The sequence below is a fragment of the Leptonotus elevatus genome, chromosome 9, assembly GCF_054856555.1.
Source record: "Leptonotus elevatus isolate MCC_2025b chromosome 9, RoL_Lele_1.0, whole genome shotgun sequence".
Lineage (NCBI taxonomy): Eukaryota > Metazoa > Chordata > Actinopteri > Syngnathiformes > Syngnathidae > Leptonotus > Leptonotus elevatus.
The window spans coordinates 11,376,846-11,396,322 of NC_141247.1; the positions used below are offsets into that span (position 1 = coordinate 11,376,846).

Genomic DNA, 19,477 nt, shown 5'->3' on the forward strand with positions numbered 1-19,477 from the left:
GCTGTCCGTTTATGCAGCGTATGATCCAGATTAGATTTTTCCCTCAGCTAGTTGTCATTAAATAATTGAATTCTGCGTTACATACTTTATATATATATATCAAGCCCATCCCTGCTACATAAAATTACACAGTAGCTTAGTTTAATGCAAACGTTTTTACATTTACTTATAGTTACTTTTTTTTACTTTTTGTTGTTGTTAAAAATGCAGTCTCCACTCATCCCGTTTACTCCCTGATTTCTCCGCAAAATAATTATTCAGCAAGCGTCAGGTCAGCATAACATTTGTATTGTTTATCGTAGCCACCTGCTTTTTTTTTTGAACAATGAGCCTTTCACTTCATGTACACGAGGCCAGAGCAGGACGACCTTGACTGATAAGTCTGCTCAAGTACCTCTTTGTTTTAAGATTGCTCTATTGCTATCTGAGGCTCACCTCGCTGTCTGTGGCTGCATAAAAGTCCTGCCATGATACGTCTTTTTCTCACTTCCTGACAGACTACTATCTTTGTAGCTCTGTAAGACTTGTGTCTATTTGAAGCTTCATACACAACGAAACCCAAAATGTTCCCCAGTCTATTGTATTGATCTCACCTGATTGCTGAAAATTCCACATCAGACTTAATTTCTCCAATGCAAATTTTGCAAGTGACAACATGATTTTGAGAAAAACATTTTTATGTCATGCCCATCCTTGCTGCATAAAGACGAGGGAGTATTTTTTTTAAAGCACGTTTGATAGCGAAAGTCACAGCAAAGCCACTTGTTCTGCGTTAAATCGGAACTACTGCTGCAATTACTCCAATTCCAGTAACACAACACCTCATTCACTCCTCCCAAGCTGTTGCGAAACAGCTCCTTTGAGATTGAATCCAATTGGGAAACGTATAAAAAGCCGTGAAAGCACCCCATTTCCCATACAGTACATGCACATTATTTCCTCGCAGGCACTTTGTGAAACGCTCTTCAGGCGACTTCATTGGACCTTCGTTACGGTAACCTCACAATTCTCCATATCGCCATTTTACATATGTGAATGCAGATGACGACCCACGATGAACACAGTCATCATCCTGCCAATTTGAGAGCAGCCAACTGTCCCCGGTGCGAGCTAAGCCAAGCTGGCGCGAGGTCTGCTATAGCTACCAACAACGTGACCGAGACAGGATGTCCTTCCTAATTACAAGGACGGAGAGGGGGAAAAAATGTCGGTGGGTTTTTAGCACAAACATGCTTTTTTAATTTTTTTTACCGATGTACTGTTTAATGTTGTCCTTAACCCGCTAGCTATAGCTAGAGACAAAAGGAGTAGCTATAGTAGCTATTTTATCAAAGCTAGCTAGTCTATTTGTTTTGTATTAATTTCTTATCTTAGTTAGCTGAGTAAAACAAGTAAAAAAAAAAAAAAAGTTCAGCTATTAATCAATTTCAGGTAACTTTAGCTCGTTACACAGCCTGTTTGGCATTATATAAAATATATTTAGCAATGTCTCAATATATCTCCAGTCTCATTGTCCATTGGGCTCTTGGTGGGGATGCTTCCTTCCAGTTTACAGGTATAGTGTTTCTTGCAATCATCAGATGTAGCCCATATCTCTGGTGTCCATTCACTATCTGTAAATTTTTTTGGTGGTAGTCTTTATATAAATACCACAGGATTCAAATGGTAGGCATAAGGACCGTATAGGTAAAGTAAATATAAAGTGCTTGCAGTATATTCATTTTCACGGCTTTTTCAATATCAGAAGGCGGCCATTTTGCCACTGGCTGTTGACTGAAGATGACATCAATGTTGCTCAGGGCTCAGGTAATGACCAATCAGAGCTCAGCTTCAGAAAAAAGGTGAGATGGATAAAAACGGCTGGATTTTGCTTCTTAACTCATACAAATATGATATTAATCAGAATGTCATGTGTAGACTAGTGAGGTCACATATAAGATAATTTTGTCAAGAAATGTTTAAGGTTGACTTTCTCTTTAAATATTTTACTGGAGGTACTTCATGGGTGTTTTACAATATTCTCATAGAAAAGTCATAAGCGCCAGCAGATTTGTTATTCGTTAACTTAAATACAATTTATTTGATTTATGCTCATTCGACTGACTTTATATCTCTAATTAGTTTGATTGTGTTTTTGTTGTTTGTTTTATTCATGTTCTACTTATTTTTTTGACTTAAGTTCATGTTGCTTCTTTACCCTGTCTCTTTATTATTATTATTTTTTCTTTTTTTCTAAGAGCTCAGTATTGTTCATTCGGAAATGTCATCATCATTGCTCTTTTTTTTTTTTTTTTTTAAATATATATATATATATATATATATACACATATATACATACATATATACATATATACATACATACATACATACATTTTTTTTTTTTTTTGTGTGTGTGGGTGAGTATGTGTGTGTGCGTGTGTGCGTGCGTGCGTGCGTGTGTTTGTTAGCTCACCAGAAAACCTATTAGAAAAAAAAAATCTCATACCGTTCACCTAAATCGAACACCAGGAGACCCGAGGGGACCGAAGAAAACCAAGGAAGGTGAAATCCAGCACCGACCAGACACCCCCCACCAGAACTCCTCCCCAGCCCAAGAAACATCCAGACCCCAACAAATCCAAAAAACATAAAATCAGGGAGGCCTCAAGAGACCAACGGAGAGACCGAGAAAAGGAAGGAAGGACAGACGAAGCCGCGTGAGATCCGAGACACCAGCCTCCACCGATTCAATAACCTGAGGAGGAAACAGATTGTGTCTGAGTTTCGGTAGATGCTGGTGTGGTGGATCTGGCATGCATGAAAATCTCCACCAAAGAGGGGAGCCGTCGACCCCCGCCGGAACAGAGCAAGCGCAACACCTCAGGGCCCCCCAGGCCGCGGCAGCGCCAAAGGACGACCCCCGGGCCCCACCAGGGCCACCGGCCGGAGAGCAAACCCAGGAGCAGGAGCGCCCCCCGCCCCAACACGGCCCGCGCCCCCGGCTCAACGCAGCAGGACGGGGCACTGCAGGCCCACCAGGCACCCCACCGGCCCCCAACCCCCGCCCCCCCCCACAACCCCCCGCCCCCCATCCACCCCCGCCACCCACCCCAACCCAGCCCCAGCCGCCCCCATGCCCCCAATCCCCCAGACACCCCCCACCCCAAGCACCCCCCCACCTCGCAACCCCCACCACCGCCCCCCCCCAACAAAGCCGCCCCCCCCCGACCCCACCCCGACCAACCGGCAGCCCCCCAACCCCCGACCCCCAGCCCCCGGGGACCACCCGCACCCAGGCACCGGCGCCGAAGAGGGGCCGGACAGCGGAGCGGAGAGGGCAGCCGCGCCCACCCCACCCCCCGCCGTGTGGAAGGACGGAACACCGGGGGCAGAAGGGGGAGATGGGGGCACCGGAGGGCGGCCGACACCCCCGAACCCCAGGCCCAGCGGGGGAAGGCCCCGGTCGTCACCCCAACGTTCTTTGTGAAAATTAACCCCTGTTACTGAGTCCGCCAGCTCGCGGACTGGCGAACTCTACCCCTAAACCGTGAATGTGACCCCACCCAGTGTATATACAAGTGTGTGTGTGTGGTGCATTAAAATTAGGAGCAGGTGAACCGGAGCCGATGGAAATGATATTCCCACGCTCCGATCCACCCGCCACCCAAGCATGTTGCTGAGTGTATGTGGTGCATTAAAAAAAATAGATAGGGCGGGGGGGGGGGGGGGGGGGGGCGGGTGGCGACACGGACAGGGGACCGCAGCACTGCTCTATACTGCGGCCCCCAACCGATGGCACCCCCACAAGCCCCCCCCCCACCCACAAGTTGTGTGGTGTATTAAAATTGGAGGGGAGTTGTAGGGTGAAGACGGTGTTTCCACCCTACCCCACCCCCCAAAGTGTGTTATGTGCCCTATATGTCTATAAAAGTGTATTGTGCAAACCTAGTGTAGTGAGTTAAGAGGTGTGACCAGCGGGGCCCCCCCAACCGGGCGGGGGCAGGAGGCGCACCGGCCCACCAAGCCCCCACCCACCCCACCAGGACCCCGGCGGGCATATGGGACCCGTCCGGCGGGGCGATAGGGCTCGCCCCCCGGATACTGGGTCCCGCCCGAGGTGTCAGGACGCCCACCGGAGCGGGGCGGGCACGACACCAAACCCCAGCCACCCCCGCCGGCCCCCATAGCACCGAGACCCGGGCCATGGATGGAGCCCCCGGCCCAGGGGAGGGGAAGGAAGGCGTACCGGGGAAGGGGAAGGGAGGAGGGAAGGGGACGACAAGAAGGGCAGGGGGCAGCGGCAGGGACGCAAGGAGAGGGGGAGAGGAGGAGGAAGGGCGACCCTGTCTCTTTATTGTTTAAACCCGTATCCCGCTGAGCAGCCAACGTTGATTTGATGTTGTTGATTTTTTTGTCAAGGTTCATTCAAGGTCGCAAACAGTTGTAAATACGTTTTTAATGCTTGCAAACAGTTTTTCATGTTGCAAAGAAATGTTTGAATTCTGTCTGGCTATCATTTTTTTCTGTCAGAGTCATAGGACTTCTTACCTGAGCTCCATGATGCTGGTGACGTTGCCAGACGGGTAGATGCGTCGGATGTAGTTGAAGTCGCCCACGTAGAGGCTGCCGTCAATGCCCCACGCCAAGGCCACGGGTGCCAGCAACTTGTTGCCTAGCGCCTGGCCATTGCAGCTCGGGCACGAAATGCTCCGGCGGCGGCCATTTCCCATGATGGTGGAAATGACGGGTGGCTGCAGAGAGATGAACTGGTTCTCACCGCTGCCTTTATACAGAATGCCTGCAAAGAACAGATGAGAAGGTAAGTAATTTTTTATGAGCTATGATCCAAGAAGTCTACAACTCAATTGGTGGGACACCCTAGAAAGTTAGGAATAACTAGTCCTCAACACCAGTTTCACATGTACATGGATTTGTGTGGACGTCTCTAATAAAAGGACGCATGAGAAAGTCTTGACAACTCAAACTTGAAATGGAAAAGTTGGCCATTTTGGCCAGAAGCATCATTTGGATGATTTGCAATGAAAAGAGTGCTGCGACGGCGTGTTACGATGCTGCTTCCAGCTTCATTTCTCAATTTATATGATCATTTATTCTCTTAGTGACTCACTAGGTAGAGCCATTTCACTCCTAACTCATTTGCTCCCAAAAACGTATCAATATGTTCTATTTTAAATATTACCTTGCTCCCAAAGACGTATTTAATTGTTTTTATGGGGGGGGTTCAATGCTGGAGCATACAGAAGGCTTTGATGCAGCCTCTGAAATGAAGAGGGACGCTTGAAGAATGGTAGTTATTACAAAAACGGCCAGCAGGTGGCAGCAGAATATAAGAGATCAACCAGGGTCTTGTTGCAACAAGCTGTTTTCTCCACAGTTTTAAACAGATTTGTGAATAATGATGAAACTTAGCTATTTTCTAATGCTAAGTGCTACAAAACGGAAACAGATAGAAATATACTTTTTTCCCTGATGAAAGAGGAGACTCTAATCTTTCTTTTGGTAGCTTCCATGTTTTTATAGCAATAGAACACAATATTCTGTGGGCCTTGCAAAATCAGTCAAAGTCCAGTAAAACAGCCGGGAGTGAAGGGGATTGCTTCAGTGAAAATGGATGGGAGTGAATGAGCTAATTACACTTTCAATCATAGTATGCATGAGAAAATTCAGAATAAGTCCAATGGGTTAGAATGTAGACGTGTCGCACAATGCATTTCTAGTTGGGATGGAGATGTAAAACTGAACCGCATTATTGGGAAGATGTTCTAAAATTCAATACAGCTTGTCTCGTTTGAAGCGTCCATCGAGCGTACATTCCACACGCATAATCGTCAGCTCACGTCTCCGAGATTGCACAAGGTGTCTTATGTCGGAAATGATTGTGGAAAAAAAAAACATGTCAAGGCAAACACATGAGATGGACTTTTCCTTGACTTTGTGCGCAAACTTTGATGCAGTCTTGAAAGAAGCAGTGGGGGAGGGGGGGGGGGATCGCCGCACCCAATCTGTCAAGCCATCCACAACAGGAAGTTTGTGAAGTGAGTCAAAGCGGCTGCGGAGACGAACAGGCTCGCTCTGAGCTCCACTCCTGCCAGCGCTGGGCCGCTTTTATCCCGCCATCCGTCTGCAAACGAGGCATCGCACTTGCGCGTTGTAGCGCCTGTGATCAACAGATAGACGGCGTCCGTGTGATATGCTAATCAAGCCCCCCCCACTGCCACATGTCAGGTTTTAACGTTAAAGTGGATGTCGCAGCATGCGCGCATGACGACACAACGTACTTGAGACGAAATATAAAGAACAACAAAAAGCATATGGCATCTGTTTTTCTGCTTCTGTGTTCTCACACATTGCAGTATCATACAGCCACATAATCACTTGGGTTTCCTTTCCTAGCCATCATTGTAGAGGAGAAAAATAGGAACTGGGATATGTTAGCAACATCGGGTTCATATGTGGCATGCGAATTAACCAATAAGTCAAGACAGACAGAAGTGATTTTGTAATGACTTGCACAAAGGCTGACCAATCGATCAATAACGGAGTGAAGGATGGTGTCAAACTCAGAAACGTCCAATCAGTGATTCTGCTTGTACTGACTGACATGTAGACCACACAGGAACCAACATATCGACTGGTGAGTGATTTGGGTGAAGCAGCACTGCATCATCACAACCCTCACTCGATCATTAGTGAGTCAGTCTACATTTCCATCATTACACCCATTACAAACACACTACAGTTTAGTAGTGCCTTGACATATGAGTTTAATTTGTTCTGTGACAATGCGAAACACTTGCATCTCAGATCGTCCAATTGAAATGAACAGAAATTCCCTTGTTCATTTCCAGCCCCCCAAAAGACCCAACATACTGTACATTTTTGTAATGTGGCCTTATCTTGTCTGTCTTCATTTGCCGATGTGTTCAAATATGATTTGCTTAAAAAGCCTGCGGGCCAAATATGGTTAGCCACGCCATTCATTGATGCCCACAAGAGCTGATTGGCTTATTATCATGACATTTAAAGCATTGACAATAAACTACATGTCTCACAATGCAAAGCGATTAAGTTCTCCATTGTGACGGCATCCTGGCACAAGATTGCAGTGTAGTATTCAAGTGGAAATGAAAAATACAAATAATGATCTGAAAAATATCCAGGAAGAGTCAAATTGATGCAGACGGAAAACTATAAATGTTTATTTAGTCACTTGGATAGTTTGATCATTTATTGGTGGTGTAATGTGGGTTTTGTAATCTGATGAACACAGTGCTATGCAAATGAGTTGTATACGTAATATATTTAGAGTGATTTAACATAAAGTAATATTTGACTTCACATTTGGTCCTTTGAGGGCAACAATTATGCTGATGCGGTCCCGAGTGAAAGTCTTAAAGAGTAATAAGACCACAATTATAGACGCTACTCATTAGCCCATCCATGGCGTTTTGCCTTGTGTCTTCGCATTAGTCTAGCAGAAGGCAAAGTTGTGTAGTTGTTTTGCATACATACTGTAAATGACCTGACCTGAGCTAACCTTCAACTGGGAGTGGAATTGAACAGCTTAAAGTTTGTTGTAAATTGAGTTAACTGCCACCATACCGAACGATGTATCACGAGGAATCACTGCAAAATGACATGCCTAATGGTTAGCGGTGCGCTAAAGAGAAACACGAGTCACAGTGCAGGCAGTGGAAAACGCATGCAGATTGAAATCCTGGGAAAAAGAGGATGTGTGGTCATTTAGCAGCGAGCTCACCTGCGAAATGTTTTGGCCTGCTGCTGCTTGTTTGTTTGTTTGAAGCAGCACGTGTGCATCTATAATGCGTCTTTGCCCTCAGTCATATTAATATTTATCGACGGTGTCGCCTGACTTTTCTCAATCCTCCACTGAATTATTCAGTCCTGCTTTTCTACTTTTTGACATTTGAGATTTATGGCCCACGTGGGGTTTTTCCTTTTCTTTGTGGGAGGGTGAGGCAGCTGGGTTGCGTTCGATATCCCTCCCATCTAAGCCGGCACGAAGATGAATCCAAATATCAGCGATTGCCTCCACGGCCGCCTCCGTATCGATCCCTTAACGTTGTAAACTTTGACTAATGTCTTCACCCCCCGACATGCTCTGCAGATGCATTTTCTATTCCTCCCCGCTGTGAGTCATTCTTCATTTCTGTGCCACTTCAAACATCTGCAGATATAGTCCCCCTCCTCTCACCCTCTCTCTTCTTCCTCCTCTTCCTCTTCCTCATATCATCTCTGTCATACTCGATAAGGCAAATTGCTGCTGTCTGTTCTTTAGTCATGTCCTCCACTTCATTTCTAGCGGACATGCTCGCCTCGCCATCTGCGGCTTGTCTCCATCTTGGAGAATCTGAAGATTGTGTCAGTGGTGCTCCCTGTAAGAATTGACATGGAGTCGAGCATGTGACTGAGTGGAGACTGTGAGAGAATTGGCTAATCAGTGGTTCTGTCCGCTATGACGAAGTCAGCAATGAGTAGGTAATACCTGGCTTCCTGAATTTTGAAAATGGAGACGTATTAGTGACAAGATTGTGACAGCGTCAACCAATCAGTGGTGTTCCAACGAATGGCTGACATGAAGATTGAACAGCGATCAGTGGCACTGCCTGCAATGATTTGAGGTGAATTCAATGGGAATTCTCTCACAATCTGCAGCTTGTCACCATCTGATGCTCATAGACCTGTGTGAGGGGGACAATTAAGAACACCCCCACTAGCGCCATCCCTCTGGTGGTGTCACCAAGGTGACATTGCCAAGGGTGCTCTAGTTAGTCCGTCAGGTACGTCGGCTGAGCCCCCCCCCCCCCCCCCCCGCCTTTTTGTGCCATTAATCATCTGGGAGGCTGTGATGTCGGAATGAAAGCTTCTGCTTTTTTTTTTTTTTTTGCTTATATGACATGACTCAAATTAGCCCTGTATCAAAAGATTGGGTTCCAGCTGTAATGACTCTGCTGGAATCAAAGAGAGCGTTGAGCAAATGTTCCTGCGGGGTGACGCTCCTAAATCCTGATTTACATCAAGATACTTGTTTTTTTCTTTCATGGTTTGTATTATCACAAGTTGTGAAACCTGAGCAATTTAATCTGGCTGCTGGTGTAAAAGATAATCCTCAATGCTGTGTAAAACTGATATGTAGAACGACCAATAACAAAGTGAAGACCAATCAGTGATGCTGGCTGTAATGACTGACATGTACATCGGCTAATGACTGTATGAAACAATTAGTACTGTATTTTATTTTATTTTTTTAAAGTTTGGGCAATAGGCCAATATCCAGGGAATTTGGCAGACTGCACTGTGCCATGATGGGCGGATGGGTGACATTTTCTTTTACACGCACACCTGACAATTTGGTGACAGAAAGTAGACTAGACCTTACACCCGCTTAAAACAGGTCTAAATTGTGGTGCAGGTGGTGTAATGTGATATTGGTGATTTTGAAAGATTTGGTGGATGTCATTGTATTTATCCAGAAATATGACAAACAATGTGCATCAAAGTCTCTGAATCCTTGTAAAATAAATAAATTATCAATTATCATGATCTTTACTATATTTTTTAGAACACCTCCCTGGGCCTCAGCACAACTATGAGTGGGAGAGGTGAACACTCACACAGAAATAAATGATCGGGGTGGGAGGCGATCTCCAACTTCACAACGTTGATCTGTAATCAACCTGGTGAACATTACATCATCCACTTGTTCCTTATAAACATAACTCGCACGCTTCGATCTTCTGTACGGACTCCAGCGAGTCTATTTGTGCCTCTGCAATGTGCGCGCCTCTCCTGGGCTTCATTTAAAGGGAATGAGGAGTCACTTTCATTGTCCAGGAAGCCGGCTGTGTTCACACTCACTCACTGTATAAACTATACGGTATACGTACAGATGATATATGACATATACAGCTCGTAGGGAGTTAGTATAAGGCCGAGGCGGGGCGTGGGGGTTGGGTGGTCACTATTTCTTAACAAGTAAAAGAAAAAAAACAATAACAAGTGGACGGTATGTGCTGCTTTAAAGACCCCCTATTTTTTGGATTGCTCAATTCCTTAGACCCCAATATTAGATTTGGCAGAGGCATCTTTTGTTGAACTACAGGTTTAATTCTTTAATAAAAAATATATAAGCTTCCTCCCATAAACCTCGTTAAGCATATCATTTATACATGTAAAGTTGTAAAATGTCTGAAGTCCTCTTGTTTACGTTTCACAAATCTAAAACATCATAAATCATGCTGTTTCTACTAAGTACCGTCTTAAATATTATCCATATTATTTCGAATACTGTAAATGTATAGCATCGTATGCCGAGAAACGTTTCTTGGGAGGAGCAATATGGCGGCCTCGCGACTTCAAAAGTCTTGGCCTATTGACTAGTATCCAGTCATATATTCAGATCACAAGGGCTCAAACACCCCCGTCTATCTGCGCCCATCTAAGAAAATACCAAAAGAAAGAAATGTCCATCTATAATGAATGACTGGCCTTTTTCATGCCGTGAGAGCTAAAGCATCCATTTCAGCTCTTGATTGGTTAATTAATTGATTTTGTGCTGTTTTCGACATGCATAAGGAAAGTGGGAGAGTTTCATTTTAAGTGACAAGTCATTCCCTGCCGTTTCCTGAGCACGGCAAGAAAAACAAGGCCTCCATCCAAACAGCGCGCACACACCTTCCCACGCACACACGCGCACAAACACTTTTGCATCCTATTGCGAGGAAGTTTTCTCCATCCAAACTCGGGTGCGCAGCATTTCTAAATATATGCTTGAAGAGGTTTTTATGCAGGCAGCTGTGGGCCTCCCTGTCATCGGCCCCGGAGCTTGTCGTGTGCACGTGCAGGCAGGCGCCAAGCTCTCCCCTCCCAGCTCCAGCCCGAGATGTCACAATTTTGATGGCCGCCGCCGAGCCGCCGCCAGCGACATCAAGCGTAATGCGTCGTGACCGAGCGTCCTTGAGGGAAACGGCGCAAAGCAACTTTCATCTGCTCGCTAACAATGACAGTGAAAAGCCAAAGGGTACAGTTGAGTTGAGGTTTTTTTTGGGGGGGGGGGGGGGGGGCTGATATAACAGCGCAGTCATTACACTCGGGTGGCACTGGTGTGTATTGTAAACGATGACAGATGTGTAAGTAAAGAGAACAGTGGCGGCTTGCCAAAGTGACTTATTTTAGAGCTTTTTTCCCGCTCGGAACCTCGGCCATCCTGCAGCTAAGCCGCAGACGTAGTTTCCGTATTTACCTTACTAATAGGCCAACAATTAGTAGGGATGTAACGGCAATACTGTGATATGGCGATTTTTAATTCAGACCCATAGATGATTGCAGAGGACATGACATATTTGCGCATAATTTGGATGGTGTCAACACTTCTGGTTCATGATTGGATCTTAACTAACCAATCACAATCGCAAGCTGATTTGCATGATGTTCATGTAAAAAATGTTGCAAATAAACAAAAGAAAAATGAGATAACCCCCCCAAAATTTCCATGTTGGTCTTATGTGGGAAAAGTGTCCAAATCAGCAAAAAAAAAAAAAGAAATACATTCTGAAGGGACTACAACACAGCACATTTGTTAAAAAAAAGTCAGGTTGATTTCCATGTGTGCAGTTCTAGTACCGTCTTGTGGCTAGTTCTTTAGTGCAGTTGAATTTTCATAAGGGATGTTTTGGCCCTTCTATGTAGGGCTGCTCGATTATGAAGAAAATATTATTCACAATTATTTTGGTAATAATTGAAATCACGGTTTGGTACAAACCAAGAAATGTTTTAAACGTAAAAAATATTAAGGCAAATACAATTCTTTGAAACACGATAATTTTGCAAGTTCCTTTTGGACGAAACAAAAATTATGAAATTTGTTATTTAAAAAAAAAAGGTGCAACTGTATGAATGTCAACAACTCAAAATGAGTATTAATCTTTTTTTTTTAAGATTATGCTTATTTTGTAATTGTGGAGTGTAATAATTGAAATTGTAATTGGGTTTCGATTGATTGCACAGCCCTACTTCTATGTTTAAAATCCACGTTAATCATTGGATGAAGGGGAACGTAAATGCTAGTGAAGCGAATCAATATGTGGAGGAAGTGTGCGTTCATTAGCAAGTAAGTGCCTCAATATTAAGTGTTAATAGAGATTGTAGGTGGTTTATATGCATTGCTGTTACGTACAAAAGCACAATTTTATTTAATTTTTTTACAATATTGTGACCTTTTTTTTAAATCGTCAACCTGATAATTATCTTACCGTGAGCTTCATATGGTGATGTTTGGATATCGTTACATCCCTACCAATTATTGCCGCGATTGTAACAGAACCAACCAATCAGCAGGGCCGCTTACATGATTAACAAGTAGACTGGCCTGTGACTGAGTCAGGACCATGACTCATAATTAAACACTAACAAAACTAACACCCAACACCACCATTGAAGATCTTTTTGAAAAGATCACTTATTCATAGTCAAGATGGCGTTCTACACAAACATAAATTAAAATTCCAGACATATGTTTCCAGTCACCGCGTCGTCCTATCAGCTCGGCGGGAGTCTCATTGTGCCGCTCTACGTTTCGGCGGTTCAATTAAAGTCCCAAGGTCGCGTGTTTGATGCCGCCTTGTTGCGTGAAAAAAAAAAGAAGAAAAAAAAAGCCACCGCTCGCACCCATTTGTTTTTATTAGCCGGGCTCGCCGTATTCCCGTCCGCCCCCTCGCCTTTAATCTGAATGTGCCCTCGCATTCATTCAATCAATATAATTTGCTAATCAGAGGAAGGACGGACAAATAAGTTGGCACGTCGGGGAAAGCGTGGCCTCTTCCACAGTTCCACTAATGAGGACAGTGGCCAGTCCAACTGTGATTCTTCTTCTTTCGCCTTTCAAGTGCGTTTCCGCCTTTGAAGAGAGTTCCACTATATTAGCAATAAAGTCCGCTTGTATCGGCCTCGCGTTAAACTCTGTAATGAATCAGCTGCCTTGGTGAGTCCTCGGTAAAATGTTATTAGTGGTGAGGAGGGCTTATGGGGGATGCAGCGCAATGACTTGTGTGAAAATAATAATAATAATAAACTGGCTTCCCGGGAAGTTAAAAGAACATTACTTTGCATGGAATACACCTTTGGGGAATCTTTTTAAAGGAGTCCATTTAAGCGGCCTTCTAATTACATTCGGGACTGGCGCTTGTTTGTACCCTTTGATCACAAAAAGCAAAAACTTTCATCAAACTTGTTAGTAAGCAACTCGTTGATCAAGGTGACCAGAAACAATTTCCACTTTTTTTTTTTCATTCCAAATGAGAATATGGTCACAAGTTACTTATCTGGGTCAATAAATAAAATTAATTTAAATCCTAACATTTAATGACAGACCCATCCAATCAGTGGTGATGCCAGCAATGATTGACATGTGGAATGACCAATGACAACTGAGATGCAACTAGGGCTCGACCGATTAAACGGCCGCCGATTATAATCGGCCGATTATTGCCAAAACAATTGGCCAATTGGGCCAAATGGTCAATTATTTTCCCCTTAAAATGTTATAATTGAAGAAAACCAAAGTTTCCGACACTGTTAAAGTACCCTGAATGCACCATTTTGCTTACGCAGCATTAGCAACTATCATGTTTTTTTTTTTCCTTGTGTGTCTCCCTTGGTCTTACTAATTAAATTCCTTTTTTGTCTATCTCGAGGGTCAAGTTTGGTGGAGGACTCAAACGCAGGGAAGCACTGCAGGGCAAAGAGGCAGAGGTGATAGACAAAAAAGGAATTTAATTATTCAAAACAAAAGCAAACTCCAAATGGCAAGTGAAAACAAAACATGGGGAGGACACCAAGGCAAAAACTGGCAGCATGACGGGAGGAAAATAACAATGAACCGACACAGACAGAGGGGAGACAGGAGACTAAATACACACACGCTAATGACACACCAAGACACACTTGGGGCAAGACACAAGTGGCTGAGGGCACTGATTGGTTGACACGAGGAAGGGCAGGATTACACTTAACAAGACCAAGGGAGACACACAAGGAAAAACAGAACCCAAACATGACAGCAACTAGCAAGTGTGTAGCGTGTGTTATTCTGGTTATTCTGTTGTCCCCCAAGCGTCCTTTAAGCTGTTTAATGACATCCCAGTTGGAGTTAACTGTAAAAGTAAACACACAACAATAACATCCACTGTATATTTAAATACAAACATTTTTAAAACATCGCTAGCCTAGTGCTAATGATAAAAGCGAAGGGAGAATCCCACTCAAATGCTAACCGGAAGTTAGCATCTTTTATCCATTATATATATTTTTTTAAATGATCGGCTTATTAATCGGTAATTGGTATTTTTTTCTGCCAAAAATCGGCATCAGCATCGGCCTCAAAAAAATGCATATCGGTTGGGCCCTTGATGCAAGCAGACAATTTGACTGGTTGATGGCTGCCGACCTCAGTGAATTTATGAGCAACGAGTTCAACTTGGACTAGCTAATTGAAAGTCAATTAGCTAGTCCAAGTTGAACTTGACTGGCCAACCAAAGCTGAAGTCTACTAATTATATTGGGAACAGGTGCTTGTTTGTGCTATTTCATCACAAAAAAGAAAAAAGAAAGAACTTGCATCAAACTCGGTGGTAAACAGCAATCGTTGATTAAAGTGACTACAGAGGAAGTGAACAAAAATATGGAGGACACACATTATGACATAGTGGTAAAAAAAAAGAAAGAAAAAAGCACTGATTTCTGATTTCGCTGTGTTTCCATGGGCTGTGATAGTGACATGTAAACATTTCCACCAAATGTTAGTATTAGTATTCTGTCCTCACTCGCTTTGAAGAAGCCACTCTTTCAAAACTGTTTCAGCTAAACTATATGTATCAGCCCTCACACCTACTTTGATGCATCCCGAGATGGCGAAGGCAAAAATAAATAAATCAACAACATTTTGTGTCTCCCATCTGCTTCATATTGTGGCTCATTTGGACGAATTCCCAAGCAGGATTTGTTAACGGACAAGCCCAGAGATATCATTATTCTTTTGAAACATGAATGACTTTTTTAGTCAAGAACCCATGCCTCAAACTGAACAAGAACTTCTATTAAGCATGTTCTAGGGGTGGGAATCTTCAACTGTCTCACGGTTCGATTCAGTTCCGATTTTTGGGGTCTGCGATTGGATTCAGAACGATTTTTGTTTCAAAATGATTTGATTGACAATGATTTCTGCTTTAAATTATAGAAAGAAAGAATCGTCATGATCTACTCCAGTCTGACTCGCAAATGCTAATTAGCGCACTACTCGCGGCAATTTTAACCGCTCAAAATACAGAAACACTTCAGGAATGTATACAGCATCTTAACATTACTCACCGGCATATAATCTTCCTAGGCCGCAAAAACAACGACTTTTATTGGAATAACTTGATTGTGACTTTTTCCTTCTAGTCTCTATGTGGCTACAACTTAACAGTGTATCAGAACGCGCGGAACCACACTGCCCCTAAGTGGCCAAATTGTGTACAACATGAACATCGCTCCCAATAAAGGCACACACAAACGAGGGCGAGATAAAATAATTTAAATAAAATCGATTTTGGGACATGTAAAATCGATTCTGAATCGTGCTAAATGAGAGTTATGATTCTTATGAGAATCGTTTTTTTTTGTACACCCCTACTATGTATGACTTATTTGTACATTTCACACAGCTTTTGCATGGGCAGCGGTGCTGCGGAGACTAGAAACGGTGTGTATCGGCCTGATATGGTAGATGGTATCGATACTCGCCCATCCCTGGAATTTTGCATCCTCGACAGATGGACGCCTGTTAATTGTGAAGCTATTTTGCACCTGTGCCATCCAATGCGGACATAATTGAATCCAAACCCACTAAGCCAGATTCGCACGACCACATCACGTCTCATTTGATCATCCAGGTGTTCCTAATGAAGTGGTCCTTGAGTGCACACTGTATTGCCGGCTAATGCGCTATAACGGTGTGGAGCATATTTAAGCAGTAACAAGCGCATCTCCTCAGTAACACCGCTGTGTGCTTCGCAGCTTGAGGAGGCAAACAGATTCATAACCGCGAGTCACATGCTTGTGTCCAATTAAATATGAGCCACTTTAATAAGGTCCCATTAAAGCTGCTGAACCTCGTTAACTCTGTCCACCTCGCCGCCCCCCCCCCCCTTATAGATATATTGTTATAAATAATCACTGCTTTAAGAAGGGAAAGGCAATATTTATGTAGTTTTTACAAGGGGAAGCGTTGCGTCAGTGCATAAAAACAGCGCTTCAAATAAAAATCAATGGCGTAAAATAAGTGTTGTAGCGCCTTTACGGTCCCTGAGAGGAATTTGCTATGTGGCTCCGAGGTCCTGAAGGTTGAAATCATTTGCTGAGGAAATCGAGCGAAGAGGAGACAGCAGATGAGAGACCGAGAGGTGCAGCATATTTGGGGATGTTTAATTCATTCACTCAAAAACTAATATTACACTATTGATTCACTCCCTCCTTTCCATTTACCAAGGATTTTTTTCTGCGTATTCTTCTTCTTCCAGGTGAACAACGTCTTCTATGATTTGTCTTCTTTGCAATGATGATGATGCTGATGTGCGTGCGTAACCACGGTTACCAAAGTAGCATCATACGAAGGGGAAATCATAAGAGCCATCAAGCAAGGCTGCTAATGGCACTCAGGGTAGTTAATGCACCGGCGCGGGGCATGGCGGGACATCGCTAAATAACATCTTAAAGGTGAAGTGTTTTTCCGCAGAAGTCGGAACGATACGCCGAAGCAACCCGGTGATGCACTTACTTTTGAAAGACATTTCTTTGATTTTGTTGCTGTGTTATTGACAATGTGTGTGTGTGTGTGTGTGTGTGTGTACACAGTGGACATTGTCTGCAGATTGGGTTGCAGCTGACAAGTATGCGAGCGATGTGATCAGTCACAATGACCAAACGTGGATCTATCCAGGAAAAGACGGAGGACACTCGGTCACTCCCACAAACAACAAATGGCAATGAAAATGAGGACACAGGGTCACAAACCATGTTGGTAGCATGACTACCTAAAGTGGACAAAAGTGGACTTTTGGTCACCACAACTAACACGGCTCCTATTCATACTTCATTACTACTATGACATCTATTTCGACTACTAAAAGTGGACATGATGTGGAAAAAGTGTTTGGTCGGGTTGGCCGTCATTTGAATGATTTTGCTTCCGAGTCCAGTTCCAGTGACTCGATTCTTTTAGAGGCCGGGGTCAAAAATGTTTACATATCAAGGGTGTTCAAACTACGCCCAGCCATTTTTTTAGCGTGCCATACGCTGGGTGGGGAGGCTGGAGAAGACAAAGTTTGTTCTCATTCCTTCAGTTGAAAACATCGATGTTTTGCTTTAATACCCAGTTGTGTTAACGATACAGTTTAACAGTAAACGTATGTGTGTCCCTTAGAAGAACAAGTTCAAACATCTCTGGTTTAAATTGAGAAACTAACCGGTTATTTTTGGGTGAAAATTAACTTTACCAGGAATTTCTCACGGTTGTTTTTTTTTTTTTTAAGCAGCAATTTTATCAAACTTAAACAGCAAAAACGCCAGTGTTAGATTTACACTGAATAGTGTTAAATCTAACACTAGAAAAGTGTGTATATGTGTCCACATCAATGAGTGTAAATCTGACGCTATACAAAGTGTTACTTTTTTTTACACTTATCCAGTGTTACTCTAACACTGTATAGTGTTAAGTCTAAGACTAGAAAAGTGTGTATACGTGTCTACATTAATGAGTGTAAATCTGACACTATTCAAATTGTTACTTTTTTTTTTACACTTAACCAGTGTTACTCTAACACCGTATAGTGTTAAAAATCTACACTGGTAAACACCAAGTAGATAGTGGGAGTTAGCCGGAGCCATAGGCCGGAGTGGCTAACAAGAGCGGCTAGCGGCAGAAGCGAGTAAAAGCTTGCGAAAGCAAAGCAGCACTAGCTACAAGCACTACCAGGGCTAACTACGTTCGTATGTCCTTTGGGGATCGGTAGCAGGAAGATGGCCGCAAAACATGTCAGCCTCCTGTTAGGACTGTAAAATTAGCGATTACTAGACCTACAATTATATGTAGAAAATCATAGTACATATTTTTTTTGCATATTATTGAAATTAATAGTGTGTTTTTAAAATCAATGACATTACTAGATGGTGTTAAATCTTACACACTGTCACTTTAAATATGTTGATTTGACATCCCAGTTACCGACTTTGCATACACACAGTCAATGTTCTAATCAGACATGCTATGATATGCTGACTTAATGGGAACATCTCTGGAAGACCACCAGGCAATCATTAAAATAATCCTGGTTGACAAGTTTGAAAAAAAAAAAAAAAAAGTTGCACACAGCAAAAAATGAACCCACACTGATGTAAAACACACAGCCTTCTTTGCAGAGGTAATAATAATAATAAAAAAAAGTCCCATCACCCCCGTGCGCAGATATTAGAGGGCTTTTGAAGCCGATCACGACAGTAATGAGCAAATGAATCAGTGCGCAAGTGAGCCGTGCCGCCATTCCAAATCACTCGGCGCTATCATGAAGATGTGCCCTTTTGATGAACATGCTGCTAATGACATTAATTCAATATAGCAAATGAGTTCTTTGCTCACTCGTCTATCCGCCGCGCGTTAATCAACAAGTACAATAAATGTAAAATAATCTCGCGCGTGGCGCACGCATGAGCAGGTGCCATCGAAGTCCCCTCCACAGTGTCGGCCGGCTCGCGCGGGCGACTCACTGGCGCGTGCTAATGCCGGCGCAATTACAAGCGGCCGGCCTCGGGGCTAGCGCGCGTTTGTCAGCTCGCCAGCCCGGGCCTTGTTCTGACGGCGCACAGTCGCCGTTCCACTTGTCCGAGGCAATTTGTGTCGCGTTTTATCTGCGAGCGTGTCAAGGTCGCCTGTCGTGTCGCGCCGACGGACGCGAGGACTGGTTTGCCGGGGAATGTTGACATACCGTAATAGAACTTTAATTTGGGCATCATGAAAAAAAAACAACTGATGGTTAATTAATCGCTTGGTGCAATCGAGACAAAATGGAGTGTGTGCACAACTTTAATTTGGTGGATTTTGTGGATTCGGTCTCAGGTGGTTTGCTGACTAAATAAGCGGGCGACACGTCAGTTACATCTACACCACTCAACACAAGAAAGGCATCGAAAGAGTTCAGAACATTCAGGGGGGGGGGGATGCTCGGGGCAATCAGGTCAAAATGAAGAACTACTACTATTACTTAATTACTCCATCATAAAACATAGAGTACACAGTAAATTTGACTCTATTTAGACTCAGTTTTAGAGTAATATTTACACTTGGAAGAGAGTAAAGTAAATATTTGAAGAAAATAAATACATAAAAGTCACTCAAGAGTTGAGGAATGAACTCACGACCCTAAGT

General features: G+C 43.5%; 1 protein-coding gene and 1 long non-coding RNA gene across 9 annotated transcripts in view; one reads left to right on the forward strand and one right to left on the reverse strand.

Annotated features, from left to right (window-relative positions):
- The window catches only part of LOC147168368 (teneurin-3), a 215,617-nt gene that overhangs the window by 29,017 nt on the left and 167,123 nt on the right, over positions 1-19,477 (reverse strand). For all 8 annotated transcript variants that reach the window (XM_086084930.1, XM_086084935.1, XM_086084934.1 and 5 more), the window contains one exon: positions 4,528-4,777. In XM_086084930.1, coding sequence (XP_085941056.1) covers positions 4,528-4,777 — 250 coding nt within the window. The remainder of the gene's footprint in view (positions 1-4,527; positions 4,778-19,477) is intronic.
- LOC147168369 (uncharacterized) lies at positions 4,326-17,694 on the forward strand. Its single transcript, XR_015095975.1, has 3 exons — positions 4,326-4,798; positions 16,578-16,821; positions 16,912-17,694. It is a non-coding gene; the product is annotated as an uncharacterized LOC147168369 (long non-coding RNA).